The 25,401-nt window shown below is 29.1% G+C and overlaps 5 protein-coding genes across 9 annotated transcripts in view; 4 read left to right on the top strand and 1 right to left on the bottom strand.

Annotated features, from left to right (window-relative positions):
• The window catches only part of LOC105202583 (non-structural maintenance of chromosomes element 3 homolog), a 314,468-nt gene that overhangs the window by 142,926 nt on the left and 146,141 nt on the right, over nucleotides 1-25,401 (bottom strand). The gene's annotated exons all lie outside the window — the stretch shown is intronic.
• On the top strand, nucleotides 200-4,488 carry LOC113004039. 3 transcript variants are annotated; one of them, XM_039455642.1, is made up of 5 exons: nucleotides 200-1,406; nucleotides 1,557-3,063; nucleotides 3,129-3,219; nucleotides 3,658-3,803; nucleotides 3,985-4,488. In XM_039455642.1, the coding sequence occupies exons 2-5, from the start codon at nucleotides 2,975-2,977 to the stop codon at nucleotides 4,190-4,192; spliced, it is 534 nt and encodes a 177-aa protein (XP_039311576.1). In that variant the 5' UTR covers nucleotides 200-1,406; nucleotides 1,557-2,974; the 3' UTR covers nucleotides 4,193-4,488. The 3 variants fall into 3 exon arrangements, 2 of the variants coding, with proteins under 2 accessions (XP_039311576.1, XP_025991804.2); XM_026136019.2 differs by lacking the exon at nucleotides 200-1,406 and having other exon boundaries at nucleotides 1,491-3,063; nucleotides 3,985-4,117; nucleotides 4,189-4,488; XR_005575945.1 differs by lacking the exons at nucleotides 200-1,406; nucleotides 1,557-3,063 and having other exon boundaries at nucleotides 3,082-3,219; nucleotides 3,401-4,488.
• Nucleotides 5,333-16,205, top strand: LOC105198359. The gene is made up of 10 exons (XM_039455587.1): nucleotides 5,333-5,549; nucleotides 5,630-5,982; nucleotides 6,733-6,852; nucleotides 6,975-7,092; nucleotides 12,608-12,869; nucleotides 13,037-13,150; nucleotides 13,211-13,301; nucleotides 14,978-15,120; nucleotides 15,289-15,421; nucleotides 15,515-16,205. Exons 2-10 carry the CDS (start codon nucleotides 5,839-5,841, stop codon nucleotides 15,563-15,565), a joined length of 1,176 nt encoding a protein of 391 aa, XP_039311521.1. The 5' UTR covers nucleotides 5,333-5,549; nucleotides 5,630-5,838; the 3' UTR covers nucleotides 15,566-16,205.
• LOC120359135 lies at nucleotides 19,468-20,492 on the top strand. Its single transcript, XM_039455645.1, has 3 exons — nucleotides 19,468-19,964; nucleotides 20,142-20,274; nucleotides 20,347-20,492. The coding sequence occupies exons 1-3, from the start codon at nucleotides 19,885-19,887 to the stop codon at nucleotides 20,395-20,397; spliced, it is 264 nt and encodes an 87-aa protein (XP_039311579.1). The 5' UTR covers nucleotides 19,468-19,884; the 3' UTR covers nucleotides 20,398-20,492.
• On the top strand, nucleotides 21,761-25,317 carry LOC113004038. Of its 2 annotated transcripts, XM_039455579.1 has the most exons (9): nucleotides 21,761-22,199; nucleotides 22,350-22,469; nucleotides 22,719-22,836; nucleotides 23,370-23,631; nucleotides 23,788-23,901; nucleotides 23,967-24,057; nucleotides 24,496-24,641; nucleotides 24,820-24,952; nucleotides 25,022-25,317. In XM_039455579.1, exons 1-9 carry the CDS (start codon nucleotides 22,059-22,061, stop codon nucleotides 25,070-25,072), a joined length of 1,176 nt encoding a protein of 391 aa, XP_039311513.1. In that variant the 5' UTR covers nucleotides 21,761-22,058; the 3' UTR covers nucleotides 25,073-25,317. The 2 variants fall into 2 exon arrangements, with proteins under 2 accessions (XP_039311513.1, XP_039311512.1); XM_039455578.1 differs by having other exon boundaries at nucleotides 24,820-25,317.

The following is a 25,401-nucleotide window of genomic DNA, read 5'->3' as shown; positions in this document are numbered from 1 at the left end:
AAATAAAAATTCAAACTTATATAGGAGTTATATGGAAGCCGTTGCATGAAAATTCTTACGTACATTTCTTAACTAGTGACATTCACAAATGTTTCGATGCTGGGATTAAATAATTTTTAGTATTTAATGTAATTTAACTCATAATGGTTAAAATATAGAAATGTACATTTCAATAAAGGTCAATGTCCATGATCATGCTTGCAGATAAATACATAAAACTAAATTCTAAAAACTTATAGTGTTACAATTTTATTAAAATTAACAGCGTGTCAATCGTTCTACGTTTAAATAAAAATAAAGAAAGTAACACTATAATTGTTAAATAGTATTACAAATTAAAGTAATGAATATGGCACTACCGATCAAGCAGGTCTTAGTGATCAATAATTTTTTCGAGATTAATTTATAAACATTTACAAGTTTCCTTCAACTACGCGCCGCAATACTATCGGATTTAAAACACAGCTTTAAAAAAGAATCCGAATGTAATATCACAAAATTAAATTGCTTATCAATATTAACTTCGGATTCTTCTTTAAAGCTGTGTTTCAAGTCCTATGATACTGCGTGCAGCTGGGAGAATCTTGTAAATGTTTATAAATTCATCTAGAAAAATTATTTAGCGCTAATAACTGCTTCCAATTGGTAACGCCGTATTTATTATTTCAATTTGTATTACAATTTTCTATCCTATTAAGATTTATTAAATAGTATTATTACAGTATCAACACATAAATAACACATCACAATCTAACTTTGCTATAAAGCATTGATAACTAACTTAAAATTAAATTTTAAAATTATTGTCACGTATTTATTTGGCATAATTATTACAAAGTTATACAACTTATCAGGAGTCAAATGGTTATAGCTAACAATAAGATATATTTTATTGAAAACTGTACTTTATGAATGCTAGTATTAGAATGCCGATGTAGATGCAAAGAAGGTGGAAATGTGCTTGCGCGACTTCTGTTCGAATAGTGCAATTTCATGGTAATAATATAATTGTCGCAGTATCTCTAGAGAGAAATTGATCGCATAAATATTTGATGAGAAGTTGGTGAAATGAACGCGTTTGGTTCTCATGGCAAATTATTACACAATTTGGTGTAAATGGTTATAAATGATGAAATTTACGTTTAACATTTTTTTTCTTTAGAAGAAAGATCAGTATATTTAATCGAACAGTAAAAGAAAGACGGAACAAGAGAATTTGTCCATGTCTTTGAATCTCATAGTAATATTTTGGTGCTCGTAGAGAGATGACACGTATTTCTCAATATTGTAATCTCAATAAAATCCTACTGCTTGCTCTCGGGTTTTGGCCTTATGAACAATCTAAATTAACTCGATTTCACTGCAATATTTTTCGTGTTATTTTATCAACGGGTATTGTATTTCAGGTAAAGCTAAAGTATAACGATATATATTATTATGAAATAAATTATCACTTTTCCAAAAGTATTCATTACGCATTTTAATTTTTATAGCATATATATATTGCATCATTATTCATCATACTTGAAATATTGAATAAATTTATATATTTACAGATAACACCATTGATAACATTAAAATGTACTTCTGAACTCGTTATCAAGGTGCCGTATCTTTGTGTACAATGTTTTTAATTCCATATCATTCATACTATCTTAATATTGAAGTTGTAAGTTAATGTCTTATTTTAGGTAGCAAGCTGATGATATTTGTTGTCATTTTACCACTGTCAAAGACGTTATTTTTACATTGTAGTGACGATGAATAACATCAGCTTGTTACATGAGGTACAGTATTCGTCGAATAAGATCGGGCAAATAAATTGTTATAGTAAAAATTGTTTTTTGGTATGTACAAAAGATAGTATAAAAAATTAATAAAATGGCAGGTAAAGAATTTACTAATACAGCTTGAACATGTACATAATAAGTTAAAGGATAAAAACGAAATTGCTATTGTATACGAATATAGTAGCATTGGCAAACGCTATACGATTGCACTTACGGGTAAGGTAAAATGTATTTTTTCATATATTATAATTATACTTTCAATACAACATATTAGCTAAACAGATGTAAGAAAAAGAAATCGGTTTGTAACATATAATATGTATATAGAGATTCTTAACGGTTGTACCCATTTTTTACCATAGAAGCATGTTTTAACGACAGATATGTATTTTTAACAAATTATTATATTAAAAATTACAAATGCATGTTCCTATCATAAAAAGTACAAACATTAAGAATCATCCTGTATATACATTTTTGTATATACATTTTTAAAAATAATATACATAATAACAATTATGTCGTAATTTTAAGTCAAGAATCTATTAAAACCCAGTAATGAATGTAAACACTAACTTTTCAATATAAAATACTGATTAATCAAAAAGTTATTGTACAATTAATGTAAATGAGCGGCCATAATATCACCTATTTATATGATGCGTATAATATACGTAAAATAATTTTAGTTTCTAAGAACTTAACTATATATAAAAATGTATAACAAGTTATTTTGCTACTCTTTAGCAACTGCATTTTGTGGACTCTTTGTTCTTAGTACAAATCAAATCTGGTTGAATGTAAATGATACTAATTTATCAATAATGAATATATCTGAACCACATTATTTCTTTGTCATGGAATACTTTATTGATCAGAAAAAATATTTTTATTTAATTCTACTGCACACTTGCGCAGTATTATACATCGGGGTAACTGTACTGTTAGCAATAGGCACAATACTCATTACATATATTGAGCATACCATTGGAATGTTTAAAATTGCTTGGTACGAATGTTGACATAAAAATGAGTATAATTAAAACTGTTATTCAAATTTTGTTACTTTCATATAACATTACGTTAAAAAAAGTTTGTACGGAAGTTTTTTTAAGCAAAAAGATTGTACTGTTTATAATAAAAACATAAACATTTATAGTTATCGCATCGAGCATGCAGTAAAAATGGATCTACGAAATACTATGCTAAAAAGTAAGAGATTGATGACTGAAGGCATAATTTGTGCTGTACACATTCACCGGCCAGCTATAAAGTTTGTATTCGTGTCATCAATATTCAAATAATATATTTAATAATGTTTTTTGCTTCTTTGTAAAGATTGTCCAAACGTATATTGTCCACGTTTGAAGCAATGATATCTTGTTTCACGGGATGTGTTGTAATTTGCTTCAGCCTCAACTTGTTTCAAGTAAGTTTGTAATTTCGTGTAATAAGTATAAAAGTTATTTCAAATATTATATGTGTGTACACAAATAGTGATTGCAACATTGTACATAATTGTAGATGTCATGAGACAAAATAATGTAAAAAATAAACAAATACACTTCATCATAAAATACAATAACTTTGCATATTATTTTTATAAATAGTTGAATTTTCTTTATCAAACTTAATGAGGATTATTTTGCAAATATGCACTGTCTGAAGACAACCTTCATATTTCTATATAAAAATGGGAGATATTGATACGTATAGTCAACGTTTTATAACAATAATCTTATTTCGTATAAATGTCTTGTAAACCTAATTATAAAAACGACAAAAATTTCCGTGTTACTCGCAAATTGATTGTCGCAAAATGTAGCTACTCAAGAGATTAATAATTTTCATAAAATTTGTTTCTTAGCTTTTTCAAATAACATCATTTAAAAATAATGTGCACGAATTTATACTGCATTTTACATATGCATCTATAAGCATATTACACATGTTTATAGCCAACTATATCGGACAGAGTGTAATCGACCACAATAATCACGTAAACATTGCTGCGTAAGAAAAACATTCTTATAAGAAATAAAATGAGAACGTTCTTTTTTGATTATGCAACAATAGAGATGAAAAAATGATGTTGTAAAATAAATTAATATACCTATGTTAGAATTATCTGATTAAATCATTTTTATTACAAATAAATTGCTGATGTTTATTTGATCATTTATTTATATCATAGGTACAACATTCAGTGGTATAGAACACCTTTACATATTCAGAGAATGGTATTATTCTTGTTGCAAAGAAGAGCCATTCAACATACTTTAAATATTGGTGGATTATTTGATGCGTCCATAGAAGGTTTTGCCACGGTAATATGTTTGTATAACATTTTGGAATTATTTATAAATTATATAATTAAAAAAAATATTTTTAATTTTAGCTAATAAAAGCTTCTATGTCTTATTTTACCCTCATTAATTCTGTACAGTAAAAAAATAAACATTAATTTATTATTTATGATTACGGTATAGTTAATGAAGAAATTGTAGCATTTGCACTTAGAAAATAGTGTTTATTTTTTAAATATATAGTATTAAATTTACGTTTACATTTTTTTTGCTAAAGAATAAAGTTAATGTTACTTAAATGAAGACATTTTGTATGCAAGGCATTAAAATCATTGTGCTGTCTTCACATGTGAATAAAGCATTTTTAAATATTTTATATTACCATTAAAATGTGTACATAATTTACCCTCACATAATTTGTTTTACTAACGCAATAGATATTAATCTTAACAATTTCATATTGAAATTTATATAAGTATGCAAAATTGTTAAATAAAAATCAAAAACTCAGAGAAATTAAAATTTAAATGTACATATAAAGGAGTTATCGAAGCCTCGCAAAGTCTTTGTAGAAAAATTCTTAGATACCTTTCTGAATTAGTCCCATTCACAAACGTTTCGACTCTAGCATTGAATCATCTTTAGTGTTTAGTGTGATTTAACTCATAATGGTCAAAATATAAAAATGTACAGTTGATTAAAATAAAAAAAAATGAAAAAAAAAATAATTCGAACAACAACTAAAATTATCGATACACACGCGTATACACACATAAACGCAAACGCATTACACACCACGAATGACTATTTTAAAAACTTCAAAGAAACCCTTTGGGGAAAAAAGGAACTTGGAACCTGGAGAAACATTAAAGAGTGCGCCATGTTTCGAAGAAATTATATTGAAAAATTAGGTTCCCTATAAAACTAAATTGTCTTTATTATTAAACCAAGTTACTCTTCAAATCATTTTCATATGCATTATGTTACCTAAGCTCTCATTTTTTTTGTCAGGGCTGTAAAGTTACAATAACGGAGTTACCTTAGACTTTGTACATATTTGTAGTTATATCCAAGAATCGATATTTATATAAACAGTTAAGTAAAAAATTTTCGTTAATAAATAACATATATTAAAAAATAAAAAAAAAAGAAATTTTACTGATATAAAATATAATTGTAAACAACATTACAGATAACATATTAGTATTGAACACTAGTTAAAAACATATATATTAATGTCAATTGCTATTTTCAAAATTAAAATGTCGTGTTTTGAATCTTAGCGCAATCATTTTTAAATTACAAGTTTTATCAGATAAATGTAGCTTCAGCATCAAGAAATAACGCTGAGAAATGTCTCTCTCGAGAACCAAGTGTATCCCGTGAGGGCGTATATTGAAATGAAGTTTCAACGCCGAGAAGGAAGAAATGCGCTTGCGTGAGTCCTCCGTCCGTAAGTTAATTTCATGAGAAAAGTACACACGTATCAAATTATCTTTAACAACCAATCAATAACATATATTCAATTTACAGAGAAATTGGATAAATTGAGCGTATTTGGATCTTATATCAAACCTTCACGAAAGTAGACGGTATAAATTAGGAAAATTGCTCAGAACTTATATAAGAGAAAAATTAAAATTAAAATGTGTGGAATATTTAATCAACCAGTAAAAAAAGAGAAAACAAACTCTCATCGATATCTTCAGTCTCCACAGTAATACATAGAAGCTCGCAGAGAAATGATACGTCCGATAATTCTGTATCACAGTCTCAATAAAGTTCTGTTGCTTGCTGTCGGTATATGGCCGTATCATCAATCTAAATTTACTCAATTTCAGTTTGTTTTTTTCTCTGCTACTTTATCGGCAAGTATTATAGTTCAGGTAAAAAAAAAAAAAAATATAATCGCATTATTATGAAATAAATTCCCGCTAATCTTTCATCAGCAAATAATTTATTTCGATGTCTATTATGTAGTCAGATATTTTTAACAAATTATAACATTACAAAATTTGCTTTATGCGCATGCAACTTCTTAAATATGTGTCTATTTTATTACTGTATAAACCAATAATATTATTGTAAACAAAATATACAGTTTGGTTTTTTAAAGGAATACATAAAATTGCAAAATGTATATATTTTTTTAATTTGCAATTAAAAGTACATTTGATATTATGAATGTGTACAATTAAACTTGAAAAGCTATACTTTTTATAAAAATTTGTCCTTCGTATTTGATTTCATCTCGATAAAATTTTCGCGCAAGAATAATCTATACTTGACTGTCAAAACACATAATTTCCATGCTGACATTTATTCTCATTGTATGTATAAAATAACTAAAAAGGCTAACTATTAAATAATTATTGAGGACAAGCGGTGATAATCAAGCCATTCAGAAACAAATGTGCATTCGCATCGTTACGTTACGTATCTGTGTGGATAAAAAGTGTTGCACCAAAATAATGATAGACTAAAGCGTACTATATTATATTACGGACTTGATACCAACAATTATATTATATATTATATAAATATACAAAAAAATCTGTGTGCTTTTATTGTATAAGAATTGATATACCGTGTCTTTAATTATACTTATATATGAAATTGTGTAAACCTGTTTGCAGCTAATACTATTAATAAAATTTAAATGCACTTCGGACCTTATTGTTAAGGTGATGTCTTCCGTATCTTTCTTTATAATATTGATAATAAAATATATTTTATTCCATTTTAACCTTGAAGCTGTAAGTTAATCTAATCCGTTAAGTATGATTATTATGTCTGTCTAATAAATTTTTGTACAAAGTGTTTTTTTTATATGTATGTTTAATACAAAAGATAATATAAAAAGATAATAAATTGACAGGTAAAGAATTTATTCACGAATCTTCAACATGTACTGAACGATTTAAAGAATGAAAACGAAATTGCTATTTTAGAAAAGTATAATTTTATCGCAAAATGTTATACAATTGTGCTTACAGGTAAGAAGATGTTGATTTTTGTATAGAATGATATTCTTGATTTAATATCTAAATTAAGCGCGATGTAAAGGATATGTAGGTGTAACCTTCGAAAACTAACAAATATCACAATCAAATCTTGAGTGACTTAGCCATCATTATTTTCATGTCTGTTATTAAATATTTTTAAAGAAGAAGAATTAATATGATATTTTATTCTCGGCTAATTTTCATTAAATAATTTTTGTACAGAATTATCATTAGGAATGTAAAAAATAATCATTAAATAAAAAAAATTCAATTTATTAGTAATAATTAGTTATTAGTTTGGATAATTTATAATATCATTTTCATAACTTATAAGTGAATTAATAAAATATTTTTGTTCATTATACTGTTCTGCCATAATATTAATGTTATTTTAAACTACAATATTCATTCCCAATGTGAAGATAAATATAGCTCACAATAGAAGAATTTTTTTATTAGATTCAATTATACGGTGTTCATAAAAAGATGCTCACAAATAGATTATTAATTACCTCAGACTTAAGCCTAGAGTTTTTCTCATCTCATGATTATTTTTTACATTTCTAATGACCATACAATAAAAAAAATTGTTTAATAGAAATTGGGAAGGGGTACATAACTAACCTAATTGACTCTTTTCCTTTTTAATATTTTTCAGTTCTATAAACTGCGTATCAATGTAATTTTTACATTAAAACGTAAATTGAAGCTAAACATAATAAATTAATTTAATTGTCAGATAAGGATACTACAAACATATTAAAAAACTCTAAAAAATTTATTGTAAAAAATATCACCTTAGCTAGAGTTTGAATTTAGAACTTCTCATTTCGTGATGAATATCATAGTTCGACTACCGGACAATGTGGAAACAGTTCAATAACCAGTTTGAGAGAATGTCTTTTTTCAGGTACATATGTATAAATAAATTTTTTGATCGATATGTAAATACAAAAAGTATAAAAAATGTCAACTTTTGATCTTGATGTTTAATAGTATTTTTATATCAACTGTTAAATATATGTTTTCTTTTATATAAGATGCTTGTAGAATCATTTTAAAGTCTAACGATCAAATTAATTTGCAATATTTCTAGCTTCAATTATGATTACGTACGTTTTAAGTTCGGCAACCGATATGCAGTTTATAGATTTCGAAAACATGTTTACATTATTAAAAATACTAAGATTGCTTCAATTAAAACATGACGTTTCTTCTTATTATATTTCTTGTGTTATTTACATATCTAATACATAAATTATTCTTATGAAATAATTGTAAGATTAAACGAACTTACCAAGTGAAGTTCAATCTTAATTATACCCTGTCTCGTCCGGATGGACTACTATGTAGTTGCTTAGAGCGCGATTTGCGATTACTCCTACTCTCCTGTAGGTAGGAGTAATTCTTATGATTGCAAAAATAAACTCCCTATAAAATGTTGCAACAGAAAAGTTTCTAAAATTACATACAGTAAATTTGAAACAAAAATATCCAAATATGACAAAGAGTAACTCTCTCCAATCTGTTGTAAACATATTATAATTCTTTAGAAATATTTTACTTTCTAATAAAAACAATATTCCTTAGATACCTCTGAGAAAATCCAATACTGTATGGGCTTGCATTATATTATACCTGAAAATGACTTTATTTTTATTGCTCAACCTAAAGTTTTAGGAAAGATGGAGCCTGATTTAAATACTCCAAAATTATAGATTATTTCATAATTCAGCAAGTACAAGAGAAAAACTTTATATATATATATATATATATATATATATATATATATATCGAATAGATGCTGTCGCTAAGAAGTTATATAATGTTGGCTCACTAGTACCAAAGATAAGAGTCAGATAATTTCTGACAACTATGATCTGGTAATCCAACAAAACTGCAATGACATCTGAAAATCTTAATTTGATATGAAAAGTGTCATGATATATAGAAGATATGTTTCTCTGGTAAATTCATGTTCGTGTTTCTGAATAATTATTTACAAGATATTTTCCTTGAGAAGCTTTGAAAAGCTCGATGAGTCTTCAGAAATTTGCCAAATATTAACCAAGAGCTTCGAAAAGTAGCTTGCCACTTGTTTCACAATAAATTCTTCCTTAAGAATCTTGTTTTATTTATTGAGATCCTGCGAAATAACTTCTCTGAATTTATCAAGGAACGTTGAGATAAAAATCAAGCCTATTATTGTCGTAGTAGCTTCACTTATCCTAGAATTTAGGCAACTGTTACTAATTTTAGAAATATCGTAATCTAAAGAAAACCGCATTAGGAATTCTGAGGCTTTATAACGCTAATAGTCTTGCTAAACTCTTTAATTAGAGACTGATTACCAATCAGTCTCTCCAAAATAAGAAAAAAATGTTTAAACGACTGTTGTTAAACGTAGAATAGGAATCGGTATCCCTTAATCATGAGATAAGAATTTTAGATCTCTGATTAACTTTGGCGAGTGCCAGGGAATCCGATATGTCTGGCAAAAGTGTCAGCAGAATCTTTGTATATTGTTTGGTCGTAGCTGCAGACAAGAATCTCAGCCTGCCGTTCAATGTCGTGATAGGTTTGTCTGTCCAAAACTACTCTGATCCACCAGACACAAACCTCCTGTAAAGATGCAGAAATTGCCGTCTATTTGAAGTAGTATCTCTCGAATGCGACTCCACGCTAGTAACTCAACTGACGTGGTATGGAGGGCTATACTGCATTGCTAGAAAGAAGTAAAACATGTGATGAATTCAACTTGCAACTTTTGCAATAGCACAATGTGACATCTGTGCAAAGGTTCTAATTAGTGAAATTTAATTTTCTCCTGTATCAAATGGAGTCAATACTGAATGTAGGACATTCCTCCTGTTTCATATCTGTGATCGCCAGATCTGGAGCAAAATCGTCTATTCTTGACAGCGAATCAGATAAAAGCCTTACGAAGTCGTCTAGCGATTCGTTGGAGAACAAGTGGTGAAATTTTGTGATCCTTCAAGTTCCATAAAGATCGATCTTACATCAATTGAGTTCGATAGTCCTCGCGGGTCTACTCATTTTCACTGATATAATTGCTTACGCTGTCCTCAAACTCTTTTTTTTTGTAGCCACGACAAATCGAGTGGTGTAAAACTACGTGCGCCGTCTTGTAGCAACACATGGTAATTTTAGGATGACTAGGACGAGGCCAATGTTTCGGCGAGTTATCTCGCTCTGTGCATCTACTGCTTCAAGCGAGTATCGCTGATGGATACACCTGGTAGTGTGCACGCTACGAGATCGGAGCAATGGACATTAATGACTCACTAGCGAGCCGGTCCATCTTACGCTCTTGTTGTCGGTAAAAGGCACGCGTTCAAGATCCACAACCTAAGAGTGTATTTGCTCAGCTGCAGGCGGTTGCCGCCATTCTAGAAGATAGTTTCTTGGAACAAGCACATGAGGCGCGAGCACGCGCTCGCTGGCGTATCCTAGAGGACGAGCGAGCGGGTGCGAGATCATCGAGCATGAGTGAAGATCGCTGCGCTCCGGTGTCGATACTCTGCCGTCAGCGCTATGCGAACCGGTCGGCAACACTGCAATAATAGCAAAAATTTGGCAACAAACAACCAGCAATACACTAATGCGACGATATTCCGAGCAATCTTTCAGTAAAAGACAAACGAGATAGTGTAAACCGAGATTGTATAAGTCGACATGATAATCGCATTCAGTCAGATCATCGGCTACAATGACCCCTTTAATAAGCGAAATTACGAGTATTCTGATTATGTACACATCAAACGTAATATCTTTGTAAATATGTATGGATGGTCCAAAAAGCCAGAAGGGCGAGGAAACAAACTCGTACACTCTATTCTTCCATTAAAAATAAAAAAATTTACTGCACGAGGAGTTCATAGGTAACAGTTAGCTACGCATCTTCCAGATCCATAGTAGCAATCTTGTAATTCGGAAGCAAAAGCCGAGTGACCGTACGCCAGTCCTTTAGTTTGCGATATGGGTACAAAGTTCAGAACGGTAATTGTCGTTTTGTCTACCGATTGTGAGGCAATCTGAAGGGCCAAGTGAATCATCGGTACGCTGCAGTGGTCTGAAGATGGCAATAAGCCTGATCAGATGAGGCAATCGGTTATGCTCCTTCTTTACCGTAATGAAGGAACATACCTGGTTCGCCGCCCCGGTTCCAAAGAACCGTCTGCCCATCTGTCTGCGCAGCAAATTGTATGAGTGATTTCTGTATCCCTCCTCAAGAAAGGATCAACCTTCTCTGCTTGCTACGATGTCTTTGGGTGCTACAATGTTCACGTTGTAATATAGGAGCAGGGAAGCTCGAGCGTACTATGCAAGCTAGCCTCGAGGCTGGCTCGAGACCCGACTGATATACGGCCTTTCTGTATAAAGTCTTGGAATCTCGTTCCTGAGCTTCTCTATTAAAGTAATAACTGTTACTGGCGCTGCAAACTTTGCGCATGCGCGAGTACGGGGCCTCTCTGGCATCACTGTACCAGAGAAATGGCGGTAACATTCCTTGTTCGTTGGCAAGGGAACGACTGTCAATAATCTTTACAAAGAAGAAGAATTTTATGTATCGCATATGATAATTACCTGAGGATTAGCGAGAGTAACGCTATCCATGTTCTCGGGGTTAAGTGAATTGACGGAAGAGGTCATTACAGATGAGACAGTCGGTTACGTTCCCGCGTAGAACCGCGGGTCGACAAGGGGACATACCTGGTACGCCGCCCCGATCCTTGCCTTGGATCGTCTGTTCATCTGCCTAACAGTCAACAGAGCCCATTTCATGGTGCAAGCACACGAAATGCTAGCACGCGCCCGATGTCGGCGTCGTCGTCCAAAGGACGGGCAAGCGGGCGCGAGGTCGAGCGAGCGAGAATCGCTACTCGGGTGTCATTACTGCCTCCGACGCTATGCAAAGCGTTCGACGACACTGACCTCTGAGTAAGCTTCTGCTGAAGCTACAGCACCCTTGGATGAGATTTGCCTAGATGTTGCCTCTGCATGTCTCTGGTCAGCTGCTGAGGAAAAAACCACTGAGTTTCACAAATCCTAGAAACTCGGATAAGGCTTGTGTTAACTTCTCGCGAGAAGACGACCAAGATCCCGATGTGCACGTTGATCTATCATCTATCGGGCTTGTAGAGAGGTAAGGTTTAGCGCCTGAATCTATTTCGTGCAAGTGATGACGATGCTTACATCGTTCTGTCACTGTCTCTTCACTAAAGCCCGGCACGTAATGCTTGTTACATTTAGGCCTACCTTTTAAACGGACGAAATCACTTTTTGCAATACAAAACCGCGGGCAATGCGATGAGCGCGAGCGGGTCAGAGGCGTCCCACTTTATTTTTTTTAAGCGCTCTAAATTCTGTTGGTAATGCAGTACGAAAACGTGACTACATAATAATCCATCCGGACGAGACAGAGGCATAATTTTATAATGTTATACATTAAGATTATTTAAATGATATATCTTATGATTCTTAGCATTAGGAGTTGGCGTACTGTCTAGTTTTATTATAGCTCAATTTTGGTCAGACATAAGTAATATTATTGTATCCGTAAACACATCTCAATCACGTTATATACTCATCTCGTCGGAGTACTTCATTGATCAAGAAAAGTATTTTTATTGGATTGTATTACATATTTCATCAACACTTTGTATCGGAATAATTATAATGGTGGGAATAGGTACAATACTCGTTACGTATATTCAACATACATGTGGAATATTTAGAATTGCTAGGTAAGAATATATATATAATTTTCTATCAAGTTTAATAATAAGAAACGTTATATCGAATTTATTTTTATAGAAAATACAATATTTAAAAAAATTATAAAAGTTTATGTTTGACTGAAAAATTGTTTCATTTAAATAGTTTCTGTATAACGACAATAAAATATTTACAGCTATCGTATCGAGCATGCAGTCAACATTAATATTCTACAAAATACGCTAAAAAATAAAATTTTGATGATGGAGAGCATAATTCAGGCTATTAACATTCATCGGCAAGCTATAAAGTATGTATTCCAAGAATATTCATGCAATACATTTAGTAATGCTTTTTTTTATTTTTGAAGACTGTCTAAGCGATTAGTGTCCACATTCGACATAATGTTTTTTTGTTTCACGGGATGTCTAATAGCTTGCTTAGCTCTCAACCTATTTCAAGTAAGTTCCTAATTTCGTGTAATAATTTATGAAGATTGCATTGAAATTACATATTGATAACAATGTAACAATATAACTATAAATGTAATAAAAATTGACAAATCAGTGCTACAGTTGCAAATTAAAAGTCAATAAAATATTTAATTAATATAACACTGGACATACATATAGAGGCCATAAAAAAATGCAAATAATAGTTAGATATGTATTTCATCATAATGTTAGAATATCGGTAATTCTCTAATTAAAGGGTATCGGTACTTTCCCAACATTCTATATTTTTTATTGCATTTTTATATAGTCAATTTCGACAACTTTCCAAAACCATACAAGAAAGTTTATTTCCGTTAAATACTTTCCGAGTTATAATGCATAAAAGTTACAGTACACTGTAACTTTCAAGCCACACAATTCGGAATGTACTCAACAAAAATAAACTTTCTTGTGGAGTTTTGGAAAGCTCTTGACACCAGCTGTTAGATTCTAAAATAAAAAACCAACATGTTCCATTTAAAAAAATCGATATGATCTTGACCTGAGCTTGACGACGCCATCCAAGGTCAAACCAGTAGTTACCTTTTTACGTCCCTTTGAATCCTGCAACTTTTGTAGAAAACATTTTTATGTACAATGCATTCTAAAAAAATTGTTCGGGGCAATCACTTAAAATGGGACACCCTGTATATGAACATATTTGATATATACAATAATTATTTATAACTATATATAATTATACAGGGTAGTCGGAAAGTATCGGACCCCCCCAATATTTCCGTTCCCTTGCATTTTACAAGAAAATATTTCAGACAAAAGTTGTAGGGTTTAAAAAGATCTATTTACTGATCTTATCAGTTTGACCTTGGATGGCCTCGCCAAGGTCAGATCGAAATTACATTAACTTTTTTAAATGGAACATCTAACTTTTTATTGCATATTCTTGTAGCTTATCTCGAGACCTTTCCAAAACACTACAAGAAAGTTTATTTTCGTTGAGTACTTTCCGAGTTGTGAGGCTTGAAAGCTCTGGCCGGACCCACACGCCACTCTTGCCTTAACTGGCCGGACACACGCCACACTTACCTTAACTGGCCGGACACACATCACACTTGCCTTAACTGGCCGGACACATGCCACACTTGCCTTAACTGGCCGGACCCACACGCCACTCTTGCCTTAACTGGCTGGACCACACTACAGTACACTGTAGCTTTCAAGTCTCACAACTCGGAAAGTACTCAACGAAAATAAACTTTCTTGTAGTGTTTTGGAAAGGTCTCGAGATAAGCTACAAGAATATGCAATAAAAAGTTAGCTATTCCATTTAAAAAAGTTAATGTAATTTCGATCTGACCTTGGCGACGCCATCCAAGGTCAAACTGATAAGATCAGTAAATAGATCTTTTTAAACCCTACAACTTTTGTCTGAAACATTTTCTTGTAAAATGCAAGGGAACGGAAATATTGGGGGGGTCCGATACTTTTTGACTACCCTGTATATAATTTTATATGTATAATTATAAAAAATTTTTTACCAGGTTGTAATTGTATAAATTATTTGTTACCTCAGTATAGTAGAAATGTGAGTGCGCGTGTGCGCGCGTGAGTGTATTATTTATACGTTGATAATTAGAACATACATATACTGGAGATTAATAATTATAAAATTTGTTACTTAGCTTCTCCAAGTAGTGTCATCTAAAAACATTATCGATCTTTTCCTGCCATTTACATATGCAACAACAAGTTTTTTATACATCTTTATATCCAATTATATTGGACAGAATATAACGGATCACAATAATCATTTATTTGTTACTGCGTAAGAGAAACATTCTTATAAGATATAATATAGATATATTCTCTTTTTAACAGTTGCAACAACAGACATTAATCTATTGCTAAATAAAATAATATGTGTGAAAAACGTATTTTATTAAAAAATTTCTATCACAAGTTAGCGATCCATTATCAATATTCAATATTGTAGGTATAATATTCGGTGGTATAAGACCCCTTTACATATACAAAAAATAATACTATTTTTATTGCAAAATGGAACTAAAAAATTTACTTTAAAAGTTGGTGGAATGATTGATGGATCTATAGAAAATTTTGCCATGGTAATGTAGAAAAAAAATGTAATATTGAATAGATAATTTAGAATAGTACCGTTTATATATGAATATTATAAAGAGTATGTTTATAATTTGCAGGTGATAAAAACATCGATATCTTATTTTACTGTCATGTATTCTACACGATGATAAGGTAATTTATTATAAGAATAGTGAAGATACTAGTGAAGTTAATGAAGAAATGACGGTATTCATCCTTAGAAAATATATTTATTTTTTGAACGTATAGTGTAGATAGAAATATTCATGCAAAAAGCAAATAAAAGTTAGTCAAATTATGATTACAGTGCTTCAAGTTTTTGCATTCCATTAAAATCGATTATTGTATTAAACATAATTTGATTATAAACACATGTTTAAATATCTTATATTGTTTTTAAGTGAATGTCTAATCCAGTTTGTGTTCAATGTATTACATATTAGTCATAATTAATTTCGTCTCGACATTTATATAATTTATAAAGTGTTTGCATAAATTAGTTTTTGTTATTAAATAACATATAGTAAAAAAAAAGTTCCATTAGAACTGATATAAATAAATATTAATACATTAATATTCAACACTTGCTAATAATATTCATCACAGATTAATGCCTTCTTAAAAAATTAAAAAGATTGTACATTGGTCTAAAACAAGCATTTTTAAATTATAAGCGGATAAATATCTTCATTGTCAAGGAAAATAATTAAATCTCACAGACATCGCTCTTGAAAACTAAGGGTATACTGTAAAAGAGTACATTGAAATAAAGTGTCGGCCTTAAGAGAAGAAAAATGAGCTTGTGTCGGTTATTTGCTGGTAATTTAATTTCATGAGAATAATACACCTGTCAAATCACCTTTTACTCTAAAACAATAATGTGTATAGTAAGCTATTGGTTGAATTAAGTATGTTTGGATCTTAACCTAACTTTTATATAAGTAATCATTTTAAATTAAAAAAATTGCGTAAAAATGTATACCATAAAAAATAAAAATAAGAATGTGTGGAATATTTAACCGCGAGCAGCAAAGAAAAAGGGGAGACAAACTCTTATCGATATTTTCAGTCTCCACAGTAATACTTATTGTTAGAAACTCACAGAGAAATGATACGTCCAATAACTCAGTATCACAAATTAAACAGAATCTTACTACTTATTATCGGTTTATGGCCTTATCAACAATCTACATTTACTCGATTCCAATTTATTTTCCTTTCTTTTATTTTAACGGCAGGTATTATATTTCAGGTTCAGGAAAAATATCATAATATTGTTATTAACATATTTATGTGAAATTGTGTAAAATTATCTATTTGCAGCTGACTCCATTAATGATATTAAAATGTAGTTTAGACCTTGTTGTTGAAGTGTGGTCTTCCGTATCTTTCTATACATTGTCCGTAATAAAGCATACCTCATTCGGTTTGAACATTGAAGGTGTAAGTTGATGTCTGATTCATTAAATGGGATTAATATATCTATCAAACATAAATTTGTACAACAAAATAGCTTTTGTAACACATACAAAGACATTGTAAAAAATTAATAAAATGCCAGGTGAAGAATTTACAAACGGATCTTCAATATGTAATTAACGATTTAAAGAACAAAAATAAAATTGTTATTTTTAAAAGATATAAATTTATCAAAAAACGTTGTACATTTGTGCTTACAGGTAAGAAGATATTTATTGGATTCAATATTATTGAAGATATTTTTGCACGAAATTATGTTTTTGGTTTTTAACATTTAGAAAGTGGAGAGAGAAAAAAAATTTTCATAATATTATTACATATACATTACCGTTCATAAACTTGGAAAAGCTTGTGGTATTTCCTCAGCTCATAAAAAGGTAAAATTTATTTTTAAAAATTGTAGAAAAATTTTAAATATTTAAAAAGGAAAGACAGAACTCTGTCTTTTAGTTTTTTTACTATGAGATTTTTTATATTATATAAAATTAAAAACTGGTATTATTAAATGCTCTTTTTACTTCAAAGTGATGTAATTTGATAAAATATCATCAAACAAAAATTAACAAACATTTCTTATAAACTAACCGTTTTAAACTTTAAAATACTTTTATTTTAAAAAATGGATTTCTGGATATAATATTGAATTATTTCCGTAAAATCTCAATTTTTAAATGTTTTTAATTTTAAAACTAAAGGAAAGAATTTACAAAAAAGGAGAAAGACTATGTTGTAACACTTTTAATTAGCGTAAAATTTTTCAAAAATTTCAAGATTTCTTTTAAACTTAATTTTTCAAAAAATAACGAAAAAATTTTAAACATTTTCAAATTGATGAATGGTAATCTGTTGTATATGATTAATAATCTTATAATTACATGGTTCTTTAATCCTCGAGAGATGTATTTTTCGCAAGATTATAATTGGGTTTTTCGTGATTTATTCGTTCTTTGTAGGATAGTATGTATGTAATATACATCTCAAAAATATACATATATATTATAGAATATACATAGAAATATACATATATATTATAGAATATACATATAGAACAGAGTAAAGAAACAGCTGTTTTTGAGTTCATACTGAACCACATTATTTCTTTGTTATGAAATATTTTATTGATCAGAAAAAATATTTTTATTTAATACTACTGCACACTTGGGCAGTATTAGACATTGGGTCAACTGTACTGATAGCAGTAGGCACAATACTCATTACATATATTAACCATTAAACACGTAAGTGAATCTGAGAGACCCCATATGAAATTTTGAACGCTTGCTATGTGAAGACGGAATGAGATAAAAGGTTCGGACTAAGACGTAAAAAAGTTTGAAATCTCCTCTTTCAATTGATATGGTTGACCAACTTTTTTGGTCAACTAGAATTCGAACGGCACAGCAGCAAAGTTTTGTTAGGATCAATGCGACCCATATAGTGTGTAAGTGAAACTTTTTTGTGAATATTTTACATAAAAAAGCTGGACAAAATACGTTTGAACAGGTTGGCTCGCGGATGTTACTCGCATATACTCTGTCTAAAGTTGGAATACTATAAAATGCTGTAGAAAAAGGAGTTTTTCCGAAATATATCATAAAACATATTAATTTTCAATTTTAGACACGATTTAATAAAAAATACCTCATATTTGCCTTGTTACATAAGTACATTTTTTAATAGAAATGGCAATGATATAATTTTTTTTTTTAATTATGAATCTTTAGCTTTAAAACGTCGCATTTGAAAGTCCTTAAACGTTTTTTGTTACATAGATATGATTTTTTGAAGGAAAAGTGGATTTTTGATTAATTACTCATTTTTGCTTAATGGTTTTTCTTTTATGACTTCACAATAAATTATTTTTTGGCAATGTCGATTATGCAATCACACTCCTAAGATTTTGAACTTTTGTTTAGAAAAAAAAAATCGTAGAAAAATATTGATTGTAATCAAAGTTATAGCTTCTCAAAGTTGAAAAAGTCTCCCAGACCCGAAAATGTGTTTCCATATTTTACAGGATCGGTGTGTTTAAGGGTTAAGCATACCTATAAAATGATTAAAATTGCTTGGTACAAATGGGGACATAAGAATGAATATAAATAAAAGTGTTATACAAATTTTGTTACCTTCATATAACATTACGTTAAAAAAGAGTTTGTATAAAAGCTTTTTTAGGCAAAAAAATTGTACTGTTTATAACAAAAACATAAACATTTATAGTTATCGCATCGAGCATGCAGTAAACATAGATCTACGAAATACCACGCTAAAAAGTAAGATATTGGTGACTGAAGGCATAATTTGTGCTGTACACATTCACCGGCAAGCTATAAAGTTTGTATTTGCGTCATCAATATTCAAATAATATATTTAATAATGTTTTTTGCTTCTTTGTAAAGATTGTCCAAACGTATATTGTCCACGTTTGAAGCAATGATCTTGTTTCACGGGATGTGTAGTAATTTGCTTCAGCTTCAATTTGTTTCAAGTAAGTTTGTAATTTCGTGTAATAAGTATAAAAGTTATTTCAAATACTATGTGTGTATATACAAATAGTAATTGCAACATTGTACATAATTGTAGATATCATGAGAAAAGATAATGTAAAAAAGAAACAAATACACTTCATCATAAAACACATTAACTTTGCATATTATTTTTATAAATAGTTGAATTTTTTTTATCAAACTTAATGAGGATTATTTTGCAAATATGCACTGTCTGAAGACAACCTTCATATTTCTATATAAAAATGGGAGATGTTGATACGTATAGTCAACGTTTTATAACAATAATCCTATTTTGTATAAATGTCTTGTAATCTTAATTATAAAAACGACAAAAATTTCTGTGTTACTCGCGAATTGATCGCAAAATGCAGCTATTCAAGAGATTAATAATTTTCATAAAATTTGTTTCTTAGCTTTTTCAAATAACATCATTTAAAAATAATGTGCACGAATTTATACTGCATTTTACATATGCATCTATGAGCATATTACACATGTTTATAGCCAACTATATCGGACAGAGTATAATCGACCACAATAATCACGTATACATTGCTGCGTAAGAAAAACATTCTTATAATGAATAAAATAAGAACGTTCTTTTTTTGATTATTGCAACAATATAGATAAAAAAATAATGTTGTAAAATAAATTAATGTGTTAAAATTATCTGATTAAATCATTTTTATCACAAATAAATTACTGATGATTATCTGATCATTTATTTATATCGTAGGTACAACGTTCAATGGTATAGAACTCCTTTACGTATTCAGAAAATGGTATTATTCTTGTTGCAAAGAGGAACCCTTCATTATTCTTTAAATATTGGTGGATTATTTGATGCGTCAATGGAAGGTTTTGCCACGGTAATATATTTATATAATATTTGCAATGTTATTCATGGATTGAATAATTAAAGAAAATGTTTATAATTTTAGCTAATAAAAGCTTCGGTGTCTTATTTTACTCTCATGAATTCTATACAGTAAGAACATCAAAATTAATTTATCATTATCATTAAGATAAAATTAATGAAGAAATTGTAGTATTCAAGCTTAGAAAATAAATATATTTTTTGAATGTATATTAGATACTGATTGTTGACTTGTCTACTTCTCTGCTAAATATATGATTAAAGTTACTTAAATCAATATCAAGGTATCGAGTCTATTAATCTATTTGTATTATAATACATTGAAATCATTCTTCTACTTTTAGTTTAAATGTAAACAGCGTTATTTTAAATATTTCATATTATTATAAAATAAAATTTGTTCTCACACAATTTGTTTTATTAACGCAATAAATATTATTTTTAATTATTTCATATTGAAATTTATAGAAATTTAGAAAACGAAAATCAAACATAGACAAAAATAAAAATTCAAACTTATATAGGAGTTATATGGAAGTCGTTGCATGAAAATTCTTACGTACATTTCTTAACTAGTCACATTCACAAATGTTTCGATGCTGGGATTAAATAATTTTTAGTATTTAATGTAATTTAACTCATAATGGTTAAAATATAGAAATGTACATTTCAATAAAGTCAATGTCCATGATCATGCTTGCAGATAAATACATAAAACTAAATTCTAAAAACTTATAGTGTTACAATTTTATTAAAATTAATAGCGTGTCAATCGTTCTACGTTTAAATAAAAATAAAAAAAATTACACTATAATTGTTAAATAGTATTACAAATTGAAGTAATGAATATGGCACTACCGATCAAGCAGGTCTTAGTGATCAATAATTTTTTCTAGATTAATTTATAAACATTTACAAGTTTCCTTCAACTACGCGCCGCAATACTATCGGATTTAAAACACAGCTTTAAAGAAGAATCCGAATGTAATATCACGGAATTAAATGTTTAATCAATATTATATTCAGATTCTTCTTTAAAGCTGTGTTTCAAGTCCTACAATACTGCGGCGTGCAGCTGGGGGAATCTTGTAAATATTTATAAATTTATCTACAAAAATTATTTAGTGCTAACAACTGCTTCCAATTGGTAACGCAGTATTCATTATTTTAATTTATATTACAATTTTCTATTCTATTAGGATTTATTAAATAGTATTATTACAGTATCAACACATAAATAACAAATGACAATCTAACTTTGCTATAAAGTATTGATAACTAACTTAAAATTAGATTTAAAAATTATTGTCACGTATTGATTTAGCACAATTATTTCTAAGTTATACAACTTATCATGAGTCAAATGGTTTAAAGCTAACAATAAGATATACTTTGTTGAAGACAAACTGTACTTTATGAATGCTTGTATTAGAATGCCACTGTTGATGCAAAGAAGGTGGAAATGCGCCTGCGCGTCTTCTGGTCGAACAGTGCAATTTCATGGTAATAATACAATTGTCGCAGTATCTCTAGAGAGAAATTGATCGCATAAATATTTGATGAGAAGTTGGTTGAAATGAACGCGTTTGGTTCTCATGGCAAATTATTACACAATTTGGTGTAAATGATTATAAATGATAAAATTTACGTTTAACATTTTTTTTCTTTAAAAGAAAGAAGATCAGTATATTTAATCGAACAGTAAAGGAAAGACGGAATAAGAGAATTTGTCCATGTCTTCGAATCTCACAGTAAAATTTTGGTGATCGCAGAGAAATGACACGTATTTCTCAATATTGTAATCTCAATAAAATCCTACTGCTTGCTCTCGGATTTTGGCCTTATAAACAATCTAAATTAACTCGATTTCACTGCAATATTTTTCGTGTTATTTTATCAACGGGTATTGTATTTCAGGTAAAGCTAAAGTATAACAATATATACTATTATGAAATAAATTATCACTTTTCCAATAGTATTCATTATGCATTTTAATTTTTATAGCAATTATATATTGCATCATTAGTTATCATACTTGAAATATTAAATAAATTTATATATTTACAGATAACACCATTGATAACATTAAAATGTACTTCTGAACTCGTTATCAAGGTGCTGTCTTCCGTATCTTTGTGTACAATGTTTTTAATTCAATATCATTCATACTATCTTAATATTGAAGTTGTAAGTTAATATCTTACCTTGGGTAGCAAGCTGAAGATATTTGTTGTCATTTTGCCACCGTCAAAGACGTTATTTTTACATTGTAGTGATGATAAATAACATCAGCCTGTTACATGAGGTACATTTTTACTATAACAATTTATTTGCCCGATTTTATTCGTCAAATAAAATCGGGCAAATATATTGTTATAGTAAAAATTGTTTCTTGGTATGTACAAAAGATAATATAGAAAGTTAATAAAATGGCAGGTAAAAAATTTACTAATACAGCTTGAACATATACATAATAAGTTAAAGGATAAAAACGAAATTGCTATTGTATACAAATATAGTTGCATTGGCAAACGCTATACGATTGCACTTACGGGTAAGGTAATATGTATTTTTACATATATTATAATTATACTTTCAATACAACATATTAGCTGACCAATGGTAAGAAAAAGAAATTGGTTTGTAACATATAATATGTATATAGAGTGATTCTTAACGGTGTACCCATTTTCTACCATAGAAGCATGATTTAACGACGGATATGTATTTCTAACAAATTATTATATTAAAAATTACAAATGCGTGCTCCTATGATTAAAAGTGGGTACAAACATTAAGAATCACCCTGTATATACATTTTTGTAAATACATTTTTAAAAATAATATACATAATACCAAATATGTCGTAATTTTAAATCAAGAATCTATTAAAAAGTAATGAATGTAAACACTAACTTTTCAATATAAAATACTGATTAATCAAAAAGTTATTGTACAATTAATGTAAATGAGCGGCCATAATATCACCTATTTATATGATGCGTATAATATACGTAAAATAATTTTAGTTTCTAAGAACTTAACTATATATAAAAATGTATAACAAGTTATTTTGCTACTCTTTAGCAATTGGATTTTGTGGAATACTTGTTCTTAGTACAAGTCAAATCTGGTTGAATTTAAATGATACTAATTTATCAATAATGAATGTATCTGGACCACATTATTTCTTTGTTATGGAATACTTTATTGATCAGAAAAAATATTTTTATTTAATTCTACTACACGCTTGCGCAGTATTATACATCGGGGGAACTGTACTGTTAGCAATAGGCACAATACTTATTACATATATTGAGCATACCTGTGGAATGTTTAAAATTGCTAGGTACGAATGTGGATATAAAAATGAGTATAATTAAAACTGTTATACAAATTTTGTTACCTTCATATAACATTACGTTAAGAGTTTGTTACGGAAGTTTTTTTAAGCAAAAAGGCTGTTGTCTTGTACTGTTTATAATAAAAACATAAACATTTATAGTTATCGCATCGAGCATGCAGTAAACATGGATCTACAAAATACTACGCTAAAAAGTAAGATATTGATGACTGAAGGCATAATTTGTGCTGTACACATTCACCGGCAAGCTATAAAGTTTGTATTTGCGTCATCAATATTCAAATAATATATTTAATAATGTTTTTTGCTTCTTTGTAAAGATTGTCCAAACGTATATTGTCCACGTTTGAAGCAATGATATCTTGTTTCACGGGATGTGTTGTAATTTGCTTCAGCCTCAACTTGTTTCAAGTATGTTTGTAATTTCGTGTAATAAGTATAAAAGTTATTTCAAATACTATATGTGTACATACAAATAATGATTGCAACATTGTACATAATTGTAGATATCATGAGAAAAGATAATGTAAAAAAGAAACAAATACACTTCATCATAAAACACATTAACTTTGCATATTATTTTTATAAATAGTTGAATTTTTTTTATCAAACTTAATGAGGATTATTTTGCAAATATGCACAGTCTGAAGACAACCTTCATATTTTTCTATAAAAATGGGAGATGTTGATACGTATAGTCAACGTTTTATAACAATAATGCTATTTCGTATAAATATCTTGTAATCTTAATTATAAAAACAACAAAAATTTCCGTGTTACTCGCGAATTGATTGTCGCAAAATATAGCTACTCAAGAGATTAATAATTTTCATAAAATTTGTTTCTTAGCTTTTTCAAATAACATCATTTAAAAATAATGTGCACGAATTTATATTGCATTTTACATACGCAACTATAAGCATATTACACATGTTTATAGCCAACTATATCGGACAGAGTGTAATCGACCACAATAATCACGTATACATTGCTGCGTAAGAAAAACATTCTTATAAGAAATAAAATAGGAACGTTTTTTTTTGATTATTGCAACAATAGAGATGAAAATATGATGTTGTAAAATAAATTAATATATGTTAGAATTATCTGATTAAATCATTTTTATCACAAATAAATTACTGATGATTATCTGATCATTTATTTGTATCGTAGGTACAACGTTCAGTGGTATAGAACTCCTTTACATATTCAGAGAATGGTATTATTTTTGTTGCAAAGAGGAGCAATTCAACATACTTTAAATATTGGTGGATTATTTGATGCGTCCATAGAAGGTTTTGCCACGGTAATATGTTTGTATAACATTTTGGAATTATCTATGAATTATATAATTAGAAAGAATTTTTAATTTCAGCTAATAAGAGCTTCTATATCTTATTTTACACTCATTAATTCTGTACAGTAAGAAGATAAACATTAATTTATTATTTATGATTACGGTATATTTAATGAAGAAATTGTAGCATTTGCACTTAGAAAATAGTGTTTACTTTTTTTATATATAGTATTAAATTTTCCTACATTTTTTTTGCTACAGAAGAAAGTTAATGTTACTTAAATTAAGACATTTTGTATGCAAGGCTTTAAAATCATTGTGCTGTCTTCACATGTGAATAAAGCATGTTTAAATATTTTATATTACCATTAAAATGTGTACATAATTTACCCTTACATAGTTTGTTTTACTAACGCAATAAATATTACTCTTAACAATTTCATGTTGAATTATATAAG

The sequence above is a fragment of the Solenopsis invicta genome, chromosome 12 (assembly GCF_016802725.1).
Source record: "Solenopsis invicta isolate M01_SB chromosome 12, UNIL_Sinv_3.0, whole genome shotgun sequence".
NCBI lineage: Eukaryota > Metazoa > Arthropoda > Insecta > Hymenoptera > Formicidae > Solenopsis > Solenopsis invicta.
The sequence above is the reverse complement of the archived record's forward strand: the minus strand, read 5'-3'. Positions and strand labels throughout refer to the sequence as shown.

What these genes read in the sequence shown, in the direction of transcription:
- LOC113004039 (XM_039455642.1), top strand. Translation starts at nt 2,975, where the DNA reads ATGGATCTACGAAATACTATGCTAAAAAGTAAGAGATTGATGACTGAA. An exon ending in ATTCACCGGCCAGCTATAAA is followed by an intron (nt 3,064 to 3,128) that starts GTTTGTATTCGT and finishes TTCTTTGTAAAG; the next exon opens with ATTGTCCAAACGTATATTGT. An exon ending in AATCACGTAAACATTGCTGC is followed by an intron (nt 3,804 to 3,984) that starts GTAAGAAAAACA and finishes TTTATATCATAG; the next exon opens with GTACAACATTCAGTGGTATA.
- LOC105198359 (XM_039455587.1), top strand. Translation starts at nt 5,839, where the DNA reads ATGATACGTCCGATAATTCTGTATCACAGTCTCAATAAAGTTCTGTTG. An exon ending in ATTCATCGGCAAGCTATAAA is followed by an intron (nt 13,151 to 13,210) that starts GTATGTATTCCA and finishes TTATTTTTGAAG; the next exon opens with ACTGTCTAAGCGATTAGTGT. An exon ending in AATCATTTATTTGTTACTGC is followed by an intron (nt 15,121 to 15,288) that starts GTAAGAGAAACA and finishes TCAATATTGTAG; the next exon opens with GTATAATATTCGGTGGTATA.
- LOC120359135 (XM_039455645.1), top strand. Translation starts at nt 19,885, where the DNA reads ATGAGCATATTACACATGTTTATAGCCAACTATATCGGACAGAGTATA. An exon ending in AATCACGTATACATTGCTGC is followed by an intron (nt 19,965 to 20,141) that starts GTAAGAAAAACA and finishes TTTATATCGTAG; the next exon opens with GTACAACGTTCAATGGTATA. An exon ending in CAATGGAAGGTTTTGCCACG is followed by an intron (nt 20,275 to 20,346) that starts GTAATATATTTA and finishes TTATAATTTTAG; the next exon opens with CTAATAAAAGCTTCGGTGTC.
- LOC113004038 (XM_039455578.1), top strand. Translation starts at nt 22,059, where the DNA reads ATGACACGTATTTCTCAATATTGTAATCTCAATAAAATCCTACTGCTT. An exon ending in ATTCACCGGCAAGCTATAAA is followed by an intron (nt 23,902 to 23,966) that starts GTTTGTATTTGC and finishes TTCTTTGTAAAG; the next exon opens with ATTGTCCAAACGTATATTGT. An exon ending in AATCACGTATACATTGCTGC is followed by an intron (nt 24,642 to 24,819) that starts GTAAGAAAAACA and finishes TTTGTATCGTAG; the next exon opens with GTACAACGTTCAGTGGTATA.